This window comes from Leptidea sinapis, chromosome 1, assembly GCF_905404315.1.
Source record: "Leptidea sinapis chromosome 1, ilLepSina1.1, whole genome shotgun sequence".
NCBI lineage: Eukaryota > Metazoa > Arthropoda > Insecta > Lepidoptera > Pieridae > Leptidea > Leptidea sinapis.
The window spans coordinates 7,344,852-7,357,715 of NC_066265.1; the positions used below are offsets into that span (position 1 = coordinate 7,344,852).

Below are 12,864 nucleotides of genomic sequence, written 5' to 3' on the forward strand. Positions count from 1 at the left end.
GATAGTATATAGGGAACTACTGTTATAGAATTAGTTGATTTGTTCCTGTTTCGTCTCGAGTTTTCGTCCCACATTCCTGTTTCGTCCCACGTTTATTTTTATTACTGTTTCGGGTCACCTCATAAAATGTTATTTAGTACCGCCAGAAAAAAAAAGTGAATTCAAACAATATTGTAAATATATATAAGAGTAATAGCTTACCCGAGACCAAACGATGGCATGAAAGGAGTTCATAAACCTATTACAGGATATGTTCCTGCAGATTGCGGCACTGCTATCTCAGGTTGTCTCAAAGTAGAACAATAAAACTTGTCAAATATATCATAAACGAAACAATAACATAGTAAAATTATCTCGATTCCGAAGTCAATCGATTCCGAGAAAGCGGTAGATTTTTTCTAGTTAGGATTTTAAGCATAAATAAAATTGTATAATATTTATCAAACTTTTAAGACTAACTTTTCGTAAGTTAAAAACTAGAACATTTACTCTTTTGAAGTCGTTCGTTGATAACGCTTACCATCTGAAATCTACTGGCTACTAACTCTGTAAATAACATTATCTGAAGACTGACCCTATATTAAAATTGAAAAGTGATCTACAAACTAGTATGAAACAGATCTCTGGGATATATAACAAACTTTTTTTGAAAGGGTTTTTTATTAATTGTATACTTGTTTATATACTTTTAATGTAACTGTTTGTTTTTCAAATGAAGTAAATAATATAAATAATTATCGTCAAATTTAATATTTCCGACTTCAAATATTTTTATTCAAAATAGGATTTAAAATTACTTTAATACTCGTAAGTGGTCGGTTGGGTGGTAGTTTTTTACGTTCAATAACCTAAAAAAAAATGTCACCCAATCGAAATAGTATGCCTCAGACATGATCATGAATCAAAGAAAATACTATTAAGCGAAAATTTTGCGAAAGTCCATAATCATTCAATTGCTGTGAGCCTTCCTCGAATGGGGCAAGGAGGCCCTCAGGAGATACCAACTTGTCAAATTCTGTCTTGAGACAGATGTCTCGTGCCAGAATTGCTCACAACAAACTCTGCCAGGTTTATATGTTGCGCTTTTATTTTTTATAAAATATAAAAATAATACAATTTTAACTTTTTACTTAGGTAATATATATTCATCATACTACTTGTAGTTATAGCCATTATAAACAGATCTTTGGATTTAATTTTATTAATTTTACCCGGCGTCCCCGTCTTATTAAGCCGCGCACTACGATCACAAATCCGCAGTGTTAGACGAGCTGCTATACCCACTACACTCATCCTGATGCAGGACCTCCGAATGGTCCGAAACAATCAATAGAAATACCGACGAATCGTTTGTAAAGCCGATTTATATAAATATATTTATAAAGACAGCTGCTTGTGGTGCCAGGTCGACCTGGTATAGATAATAGTATTGACACACTTTAACACAAATTATCTTGCCCCAAATTAAGCATATAGCCTGTGTTATGGGTTGTAAGACAACGATATATTTAATACAATATACTTACTTAAACATACATAAATACATTATGAACATACATTAATACAAACAATATACATCCATGACTCGGAAACAAACACCAATATTATAAATGCTTGCACCTACCGCGATTCGAACCCGGGACCTCTAGCATAGTAGGTAGGATCGCTAACCACTCGGCTATACAGATCGTCATTAGTAAATTATTGTATTTGTTGGATGCAATATAGCTTATTTGACTTTTTCTTTGACTAAAGTTAATTATGTCTCACGAAAGTTTTAATAACTTAAGTTCTTTGTATTGTACATACTTGTTTGTAGTTAGGAACATATCATGCACTATTTCACACCTCACATGGCTGACACGTTCGCACTTCGCAGACGATCGCGCTTCGCCAATCACCACTAATGGTAACTGTATGTACACAATACTGACACTTTCGTTAAGTTTAATTATTGTGTGGCTTCCTACTACTACAATATAACTTAAGCAGGTTTTCTTTCATCATAATCTGCGTAAGTTGGTGCTGAGAAGATCTCAACATTGAAGGTCAAACACTTTATCAATTAGCCGATACCAATGTCAAACGCATGTTTGACAATACAATACTCCTTTTAACAAGTTAATTAAATTAATTAATTAATATTATAATAAAATAACGGAATAAAATTATCTCATATTTACAATCCACAAATTCAAATATTTAGGTTCAATATAGTATATAATATGACTTATTGAAAGTCAAAAACTACCACCCATTCGAAAAAGTAGGTATGACTCCGACAAATATATATTTACAAAGTAATATTGTACAATTAAACAAATTATTTAATAGCCTGAGGGCGATCGCTCCATTCCCAATCTGTCTCATTAAGAAAGTCAAAATCGGTATCATTAAGAAAGTCATTTATGATATAGTATGACCTTTACCACACAAACTTTTTTGAACAATTCTTTTGAATTTCGTGATAAATTAGTTTTGAACATTTTCTGGGATCTTTTTGTAAATGTATATACAACGCCCCACAAAAGACTTACTTACTCGACTCAGCCGAGTAGTAGGCTTAACTTATAAGTTTATGTTTGTTCCTGGTGTTAACATTATGGTTATGACACACATACACTTTGGGTTTTATTATAGAAATCATTCTTAACCAAGTACCTAACCGCTAGTTTGTGTTAGTGATTGTTGGCTGAGTAAGTATAGCCCTCATCAATATTAATAATGATCCCTGAAACCAAACCTGAATGTTCGTCAATACCTTAGATCATTTATACGTCTAGACGAACTGAGACAGCTATGAAAACAGAAAAAAAATTGAGGTCGATAGTTAACCTCTATTTTGGGGAATGCACGCACACTAACACAAGGTGTCATAAAATTTTTAATTTTACACGTAGCATGTCACGCACACTATAGTTATAAATCTGGCCTGTAATTATCTGTTGTCTAGCAGCTAAAGCTTGGGTCGAGTTAGTAAGTCTTTTGTTGGGCGATGTATATGCTTCGACAATATGATCCCAGAAAATGTACAAAACAAATGTGTTACGAAATTTAAAAGAATTGTTAAAAAACGTTTGTGTGGGAAAGGTTATTATAGCATAAACGATTTTCTTAATGACACCACGGACTGGGATTAAAGCGAACACCCTCAGGCTCTTTAATTATTAATGTTTATTGGGCGATATTACATTGTAATCCATTTTTATATAAACAAAAAGCCCGCTGAGTTTCTTGCGCCCATTCTTCTCAAGTCTGAGGCAGTGTCTTTTGAATGGGTGGTAGATTTTGACGTTCAATAAGTGATTATAAATCCTATTTTGAATAAAAATATTTGAATTTGAATAAAGACTCTATCTAAACGGATAAATTATTTAAAGTCAGTACATAACAATAATTTGATCTAATATTTGAAAGAAATATGTCTTGCTCGCTAAAAGTATGTGTAGATAATATAATATGATAATAAATGTTATTTTTTAATTATCTTTAAACATAATACATAGTTACACGATTATCTAATTATCAATATTAATAATTATTATAGTGTTCATAATAAAAACACTTATATAACTGACCTTCAATCTATTGTTGCAAGTTTGAAACATATTCGAAACATTTTAAAGTATTAATAAGACAAATATAGACTGTAAGACTATTTCGTCGTCATCGTCACAAGTCAGGATGGCCGAGCGGTCTAAGGCGCCAGACTCAAGGGAAACCTTGCCTACAAGAAGTAGGTCTGAGCTGTTCTGGTCCTCTCTGAGGGCGTGGGTTCGAATCCCACTTCTGACAGATGTTTTTGTTTTATAATTTAATATTATTTTATTTATCTTATTCATATTTATCGATAATAATAACAAAATATAATACTTATTTAGTAAATGTGTTAATACATTTATATAAATTGAATTGTGTCTTTGTATTTTTCATCTTGTAGTTCAGTTTTTACTAAATGCTTAGAAATGTAAGGTTTACCAAATAATAATTATAAAAGAAAACCGATGTACAGATTTACGTATGTCTGTCTGTTTGTTTCGGCTAATCTAAGTACCGATTTTCATGGAAATTTAAATGACAGGTAGCTCATGTTATTAGAGGATAGTTAAAATATTTTTTTGTTACAAAATTAGAGTTCTGCGGATATAATTAATGACCTTAAATTGAAAGTATTACCTAAATATTACTTGATAATACCATTCAATAAATATATAATTTTTATGCCTGACACAATATTTATTTTGTTTTTTGTTTCATATAATTCAAAAACAAAACATAAGTAAGTACCGTAGTATAGTGGTAAGTGGCTCTACATTAGATTTTTAATAACATATTACTCCAGATTTTTAGACTTCGGTAAACTTCTTATAGTAAGTAGTAGAAAAGTAGTAATCTATAAGATCAATCATCATCATCATCAGTAGCCGGAAGACATCCACTGCTGGACAAAGGTCTCCCCCAAAAGATTTCCACGACAATCGGTCCTGCGCTGCCCTCATCCAACGTATTACGGCAATTTCGACAAGGTCGTCGTTCCATCTTGTGGGGGGCCTACCAACACAGCGTCTTCCGGTACGTGGTCGCCATTCGAGGACTTCACTGCCCCAACGGCCGTCTAAGTATGTGCCCTGCCCTGCCACTTCAGTTTCGCTATCATTTGAGCTATGTTGGTGACTTTGGTTCTTTTATGGATCTCCTCATTTCTGATTCGATCTCGCAGGGAAACTCCGAGAATAACCCGCTCCATTGCCCTCTGAGTGACCATGAGCTTTCTTATCAGGCCCATAATTAACGATCACGTCTGCGTATCGTAAGTCATCACTGGCAACACACACTGGTTGAAAACCTTCGTCTTCAGACACTGTGGTATTTGGGACGAGAAGATTTTAGATTATTAGGATTGAAAGGACAAAATTCCTGACTATACTGACTATACACATTTCTACAGTTCTATGGCACTGTACAAGGGTATTATGCCTAGGAGAAACACATCGCTCTCTATCTGTTAAAACTCAGTTTGGAGTCTATCTAGTCGTATTAATTATGTTACGATCAAACGTCTGAATACTACCGAATAACTGCAATTATTGTGTTTCGCGTGTTTACAGCAGAAAACAGCATACTAATAATATTAATTATTCAAAATGGTCCGCTTACTTTAAACAGCCGCTTAGGAGTGTTTTTTCTCATTTTGACTTAGGTCAATAGAAGAAGACAGAGTGAGAATTAGCAGTGCTTTAAGTTTTGCAGACTATTATGAATAAGGGGGTAATAGTTTATTGTAGGCGATAAAGCGTTTCATCCTTTATCACGTTTTAATGTTATGACAAACTCAGGATGAAAAATTCAGCATTAATTATTATCCCAAACCCCGAAAACTTTTATTAATTGTATAAAAGCATAGAGTTATTTGTCGATCTACACTTGAAATGTTGTGATAATATTATTATGAATATGATTACGAATTACCTAATAGCTGGATTACAAATGACGTATGTGGACCTTGTGTGAATTTACATAAATTAATGAAACATGTATTTGATTAATCGTTAAGCTATAAAATAGATTGTAAACACAAGGTGAGTTAGACTGTTATAACAAGTTTGATTTAGTGTTTAATTTTGCTGCAAATAAGTAGTTAAAACAAGAAATAACGGGACATATTGGCGCCATGGACTTATCTGTATTGCCTCTGTATAATTTTTACAGTGCAGTTGTTTTAATGTGTATTAAGGTGGAAGGATTAGTTTTGGCGAATTCTTAACTGTTTTTATTTCCTGTCCAAAGTATTCGAAATAGAAAAATCTATATTATGACAATATTAATTAAATACTACAAAAATTAATTATTGAACACTATATACGTTGGTATATGCTATAGTTTAAACATTGACCTATAATTATTTCAGATAGACGAGATGCTTTAAACTAATAGGCATATAAAGGCATTTATTTTCTCAAAATTGATTCCTTTAGAATTCTTTTTGATGACATTACATATATACTAGACACTACTACCGCTTCGGAAACAAATGGCGGAAGAATAAGCGGTGCAAGAAACTCTCCCAGCATTCATTTTTGCGCTCTTTTTAATAAAATTATATGAAAGATAAAATTCTGATATGTATTGATTCTAGTTTGTTTTTTAGTCTGTTAATGAAGACACGGCAAGCAAACAGATCGAGAAGGTACCTTAAGAATAATCTATGTTAATTATTATTAATGTTCAATCAGTATTGTTTTCGCACTAGAATAATGGATGGCGCTATGCTCTACTTGGATCGCGTTTACATTGGTTTTTAATAACTTAATATAGGATATGAGCAAGTTTATAAGTTTACATGGATGATGGAGTATAGAAACATATACACAGTGTACTAGTGCTGTTATTGTGTTTGATCCCGAATAAACGTAATTAAAAGAATAAAAATATTCAGTCATTAGTGTAAAACTAAAAATTTAGGCGCCTGAATACAATTGATAGCAAAATGTTCTTACATTATATTGGTTAATTTATGTTTCTAATCTATCTTTACTTATAAATGGAGAGCCGGTTCTTTTGATCAGTTATACTGCGAAAACTATTGAACCGATCGGAATAAAACTTATACCATAAGATACAGCTTACTGTACTTTTACAATTATATGTTGGTGATTACTGATTACTACTCCTCGGCTAAGTCGTGTTAGTAAGTGTTTTGTGGGGCGGTGTACATGCTTTTACAACACGATCCCAGAAAATGTTGAAACAAATGTATTACGAAATTCAAAAGAATTGTTAAGAACTGTGTGTGTCGTAAAGGTTACTATAACATAAATGACTTTCTCAATGATACCTCAGATTGGGAATGGATATTATTAATTTGTAACCATATTTTTTATGAAAAAACAGAAGCCCGCTGAGTTTGTTGCGCCCGTTCTTCTCAAGTCTGAGGCATACTTTTTGGGTGATAGTTTTTGGCTTTCAATAAGTGATATCACATCCTATTTTGAATAAAAATGTTTGAAATTGAATACTTCCGGGGCATATTTTTTTAAATACCTATATTACCTATATTCGAAGTATAAATAATTCAGTTTACATTTGATGGAGTGCAACATTTCATTTCATATGACAATTCATACAGTGAGCGAGCGCGGAGTAGGTAGGTACTGACTTTCAGCCCTTTTCAATAACCTATATACCCTTAGTTTAACTTGCGGATATATTGCTGTCACCGTTCAATGACAAGATCTCTTTATCCATAGTTATGTCCAATACAGTCACGGCCGTTCCCAATATTCAGTCAATCTCTTACTTGAGACAAAAATCGTACGAATAACGAATCGAAAATATCGAATGAACTTATCGACGGAAGCTCATCTTATACGTGCACGCTGTCTGTCAACTGCAATTCACGCATCCCATTGTAAGGCGATAAGAATGACTTATCGGGTATATTGGGACAGCTTCAGATTATTGACAGCTAATTACTGACAGTAGAAGCTAATAATTTATCTCTATCTGTAGTTCCAATATACTATATATTGGGAACGGCCGTTATAGTCCAATGCTATCTGTCAATAGATTATTGAAATGTAAGTAAGCGTAAAAAGATAGATTTGTCTACGTCTAGAAAGTCAAACTAAGGATAGATAGGTTATTGAAAACGGTCGTTTATTTATATGGCAAATCAACGTTTACCAGGTCAGCACTTATCTTACATAAAGTAGTAGTTAAGTCTTGTATCCCTTTATTATTCCTTTATTCCCTATCTACAAGTTTATTTTCTTCATAGTTAAATACCCAATGTTAGTTTCTTCACGGAGTTATTACCTAATGTTAGTGGGATCCCTTTTGTTGTCTAGTAAATTTTTTTATTGAAAAGGAGAACAAACGAGCGTACGGGTCAACTAATGTTGAGTGATCACCGCCGCCCATATTATCTTGCAACACAAGTGGGAGGCTCCTTTGCACAGGAAGCCGGCTAGATTATGAGTACCACAACGGCACCTATTTCTGCCGGTCTGAATGGCGCCCTAGCTAGTGAAATTACTGGGCAAATGAGACTTAACATCTTATGTCTCAGAATTTTTTTGAGCGGCACCGCATTGTAATGGGTAGGGCGTATCAATTGCCGTCAGTTGAACGTCCTGCTCGTCTCGTCCCTTATTTTCATAAAAAAAACACCAGAGGAATCACAGGAGCGTTGCCGGCCTTTAAGGAAGCTATAAGCGCTTTTGTAGATAGTACCCATGTCGTATCGTCCCGGAAACACCGTACAAGGAAGGTCATTCCACAGCTTTGTGGTATGTGGAAGAAAGTTCCTTCAAACAACGCCACACATCCAGATGGTGGGGATATCTTAATTCGATTAAGATATTACAAGGCTTGAAATATCCTTACACGGTTGACTACTTATTTTATTCAGTAGAAGAAGTTTTGACTAATAAGATTATAGAATTTGACATTGCACCACAACTAATCTTGTCTTACTGAATAAAAATTTATTTTTTAACATATATTGTTGAATTAATATTAATTTAGTAATTTATATTTATATATTGTAATATATTATATTGCAATATTTTTTTTAAAAGTCAAATAAACTTTATTCAATTATGATTTAACTTAGCGCTTTTGAATCGTCACTAAAAATATTTATTTCAAATGTAGAGCTCGTGAGAACTACATACAAGACACTCAACGACCACTCTTTTTTTGACACATATCAACTGTAATGTTAAATAGAAGAGACTAGGCTATTGTACGAACTAATTTGTGGCACAGTACTTTATGCTAAATAAATGAATGAATGGGAATTTGAATTGGTATTCTCACTCAAAACAATCACTGAAATAAAAAAATAAAGAAGTTAAAAAAAAGAAAAACTTGAAACAATCATAATCGTAGTAAGCCTATAATGATGTAGGCAAAAAAAAAATTACCAAAAAATACAACTGACTTCTAAAACACTATTCCAAAATATTTTTAGTAAATTTGAAGTACACTAACTAACAATTTGTCTATATATGTGTAGATATACTAAATTTTTCAATGCAGCAATAAACGTAAGCGCTTTGCAATTTGATTACAGACTGTTAGAAATTCTGCCGCAGATTGCAGTTGCCTTACTGTAATTCGTTAAGGAGTCCCTACCTTAATTTGACTACGACAATAACTTGACCATAACTATGTTATGGTAGATGACTTAAATATCCGGATAGCATAAAAAAGATTCGGCTGAGTATCGTTAATTTGCTCCTAAGAATTGAAGAGTTCTGTTACTTTGTCATGGATTCCGTTATCAGAAGCAAACCATACTCTGACCAAACTATCTTATAAGTATATCCTTTTCAATTAAAAAAGAATCATCGAAATCGGTTATCGCGATATTGAGTTATTAACAAACATTAAAAAAAAGAACATACCGACGAATTGAGAATCTGCTCCTTTTTTAAAGTCGGTTAAAAACAAGTATGGACTATCCTTCGCTTTTATCACAAATCGGTTTGCATGTGCCTTCAATTGTCGGCTTAGTACTTTTTCCCAATGCACATTAAATTCCATCAAAGTAATTATAGCTTAAACTCTCCTCTACAGCTAATGTTACAATTATATAATTGTATTTTTAATATAGATGAAAACAAAAAAATTATAGATTTTAGATTTTAAAATATCACATGTATTTCTTATAGTAATGGTGTGCCTACCTATAATTTAAGTACATTTAAACTATTTTATTATATTTGTTTAATTCTTAGTGCATAAGTTAATAAATTGTATTTAGTTGGTAAGCCTTTATAAATAAATAAATAAAATAAATAAAAAGTAAAAATATTTTTTCTCTTCAACATGTTGAAGTACCTAACTTTAAAAACAATAAAAAACAAGTACAGTTCAATTTACTCGAAGCCTCTGACTTTAAAGTTGGTAAAAAATATTTAGTTAATGTTAAAATATTTTCAAAACAATCATACGGTATGTTTGCATTTCAATTGACAAACGACACGTTATGTACGGCCTAGGTTAATTTATTTACGCTTAATTTTACAAAATTTAAATTTTAAACTAATGATCTGCATTAAGTTCTCATATTTGTTCATTTCTTACTTTCTGAAATCACGTAAGTTCTAACGGTTTTCGGAAGAAAATAATACCGTCGGGGCACTGACCACCGATCACCAATGTCAAACCCTTGACATGGCGTTCAACTCCAGTGTTTACATTTCGAAGTAAATAATATTATAAATTCGATTTGCTGAGCATTGAGATAATTATTAATGTTAAGCTCGATGATAATTGGTGTTTGTCTTCTTAAATTATGTACGTATCATCTTAGTCTGGCTACAATATTCTCAGATCTCAATACTCAAATGGCTTCCTCAGTATGTTAGGCAATATATGTATGAGTCAGAAGAATTGTAAGCAAAACCATTCCGATCAAAATAGAAATATTGTTAAGCAAGGTGCATACTGAGAAAAGGGCTTATCTTTGAAAGAGTGGGTGGGAAGGGTGGAAAGAAACTATGAAATCTCCGATATGCCGACGACACCATTTTTGTGGCAACATCCATGTAAGATATGAGTGAGCTGTTCCAACGCCTTGAGACAGAAAGTGGCAATATCAGTCTAGCAGTGTAAAGGGTAAAAACTAAAGTGAAGACAGTTGGTCGGGCTGGAAAGTTAAAGAATGACATCAGTAACATTCCGGACATTCATATCGTCGGCTACTATCTACATCTACTTGGGCTCCCATATCAACAATGACGGCAGCTGTATCCACGAAATAAAAGGTGGAGGCAGATCATCCGCTTCAGATGCAACCATAATATTTACCACGATCCTCAGACATGAGGGACCGACCCCAGAGAGAAGCAAAGTCGACGCATAAGTACTACAGCCTATACTAAAATAATAACTGAAGTATCTGATAAGAATTAAGGAAGTCCCGTGCACACACACCACCAGTGGGAGGAGTTCACATGGTTCTTTGCACAGGATGCCAGCAAGATTATGGGTACCACAACGGTGCCTATTTCTGCCGTCAAGCAGTTATGTTTTAGCATTATTGTGTTTCGGTCTGAAGGGCGCCGTAGCTAGTGATATTACTGGGAAATTGAGACTTAACATCTCAAGGTGACGAGCGTAATTTTATTTAATTATTTATTTAGTTGTTTCGAGAAAATTTTAGTGCTGTATCAATTACCATCAGCTGAACGTCCTGGACGTCTCGTGCCTTTTTGCCATAAAAAAAATAACCTGAAGACATTGCATTCTTTGTCTTTAGATCTTAGTTTGGCGAAAATCGCTGTAAATATATATATTATATTATTGTGTTACATCGATGATTGTGTGCATATGAGTACGAGGACAGATCCTTTTGCAAAAATAATATAATTCCCAAGTACCTACCTATCTGGCCTAAATTTGGCAGCAAATCGACTGTATGAAATATAATAAGATCTAAACTTTACGTTACTTTCAAAGCACACTTAACGACATTTTTATGTCAAGAAAGCAGAATTGAAAGGCGATTGAAAACATAATTAAATACTCGAAGCTTCTCAGTAACCAATTCAAAATTTTATTTAAATAATATTATTAATACAATATTCAAACACTTATTCAATGCAAAATTGTTATATTCAGGTTGGTTAAAATACATAAATAGTTAATTTCATACGAGTGCAATAAAAGAGAATACTAATATGTACTTTTTCTCATGCCTTATATCAACTCTCCGATAAGAATATATTTTCGCAAGTATGTAGGTAAAATGCGTCTTAACATAAGAGACTGATTATCATAGTGGTCTCCATATTTCAGTATTATAGGTACAGCAGCCTGCATTTTCAACTCACCAGCACTCTCCACAGCTCCGGGGGAAACGGGCACGGGCTCGCACTCTCGATCCCGTTCTTCCCGTCGATGGTCAAACTCACTTTGCACTCGTCTACCGCCGTTGAGTCCCAGTATAGCGTCTATGGTATGTCGAGGTCCCTGACTGACTTGCGTCAAGCCCAGTCGAGATTTCACTGCGTCGAAACTCTGATTTAAATGCATCTGCTGATGAAAGAACATCCCCATACGGTTAAGGGTCTCCAAGTTCTGCTGATGTTGGCTTATGGAGAGCTGGTCCGTCACGTTTATCGAGGAGGTCGAGTTCGGGCTGCTCATGTGGGAGCGCGGGCTGTTGTTCTCGGAGCGGTCCGGAGTCTGTGCGCCAAAGAACCGGTCGTCTGGCACGTCCATCCTGCTTGGGGGTCGAGACGCGACTGAGCCGCCCGCGGCTCACGGCCTGCCTCCGTCGGGGTGCCGGTGGGCGGAGTCAAGTCGCCTTCAAAGTGCGAAATTTGGGGTCGCGAAGTGATTTTGTTTGGAGCGATTAGCATTTCCCCCGGCGTGCCGCGGTGTACGGAGAGGCTTCAATAGTGTTTTTCACCTTTGATTGGGTCGATTGTGAGAAGTGTTGGAGTTGTGTGAGAGTCACTCAGAGCGGGGCTCAGCTAGTTATTTTGTTGGTGCTTATTGAAACTTGCGAGTGTTTAGAACTACTTTTAACATTATATCGACGATGTGTAAGGCAGTATATCTAAGTATATTAAATAAATATAGTATTAAGTATTACAACAGAACAAGATTTTTATTTACATTCGGAGAATATAAAAAAAATACCTCTGTAAAGCCGATATACTACTTCACCAAGCGTTTTCTTTAAAGTAAATATTAAATATGAGAAAATTCATGAAGAAGATCTGAAAACGATTTTATAATTTGTGATTTTTATAGTGTAAGTGTTCTGAATGTAGCAAAGCGTATCATATATTAATTGTGCAACAAGGTAAGTATTGGTTGAGCCATGTGTGCCAGCGTGTGAGCGAG

General features: G+C 34.2%; 1 protein-coding gene and 1 non-coding gene across 2 annotated transcripts in view; one reads left to right on the top strand and one right to left on the bottom strand.

Annotated features, from left to right (window-relative positions):
- The window catches only part of LOC126970184 (retinal homeobox protein Rx1-like), a 57,918-nt gene extending 45,684 nt beyond the window's left edge, over nt 1–12,234 (bottom strand). Inside the window, exon 1 of the mRNA XM_050815989.1 lies at nt 11,844–12,234. Coding sequence (XP_050671946.1) covers nt 11,844–12,234 — 391 coding nt within the window. The remainder of the gene's footprint in view (nt 1–11,843) is intronic.
- Trnal-caa (transfer RNA leucine (anticodon CAA)) lies at nt 3,679–3,795 on the top strand. The gene is made up of 2 exons: nt 3,679–3,716; nt 3,751–3,795. It is a non-coding gene; the product is annotated as a tRNA-Leu (tRNA).
- Nucleotides 12,235–12,864: the final 630 nt, after the last annotated feature.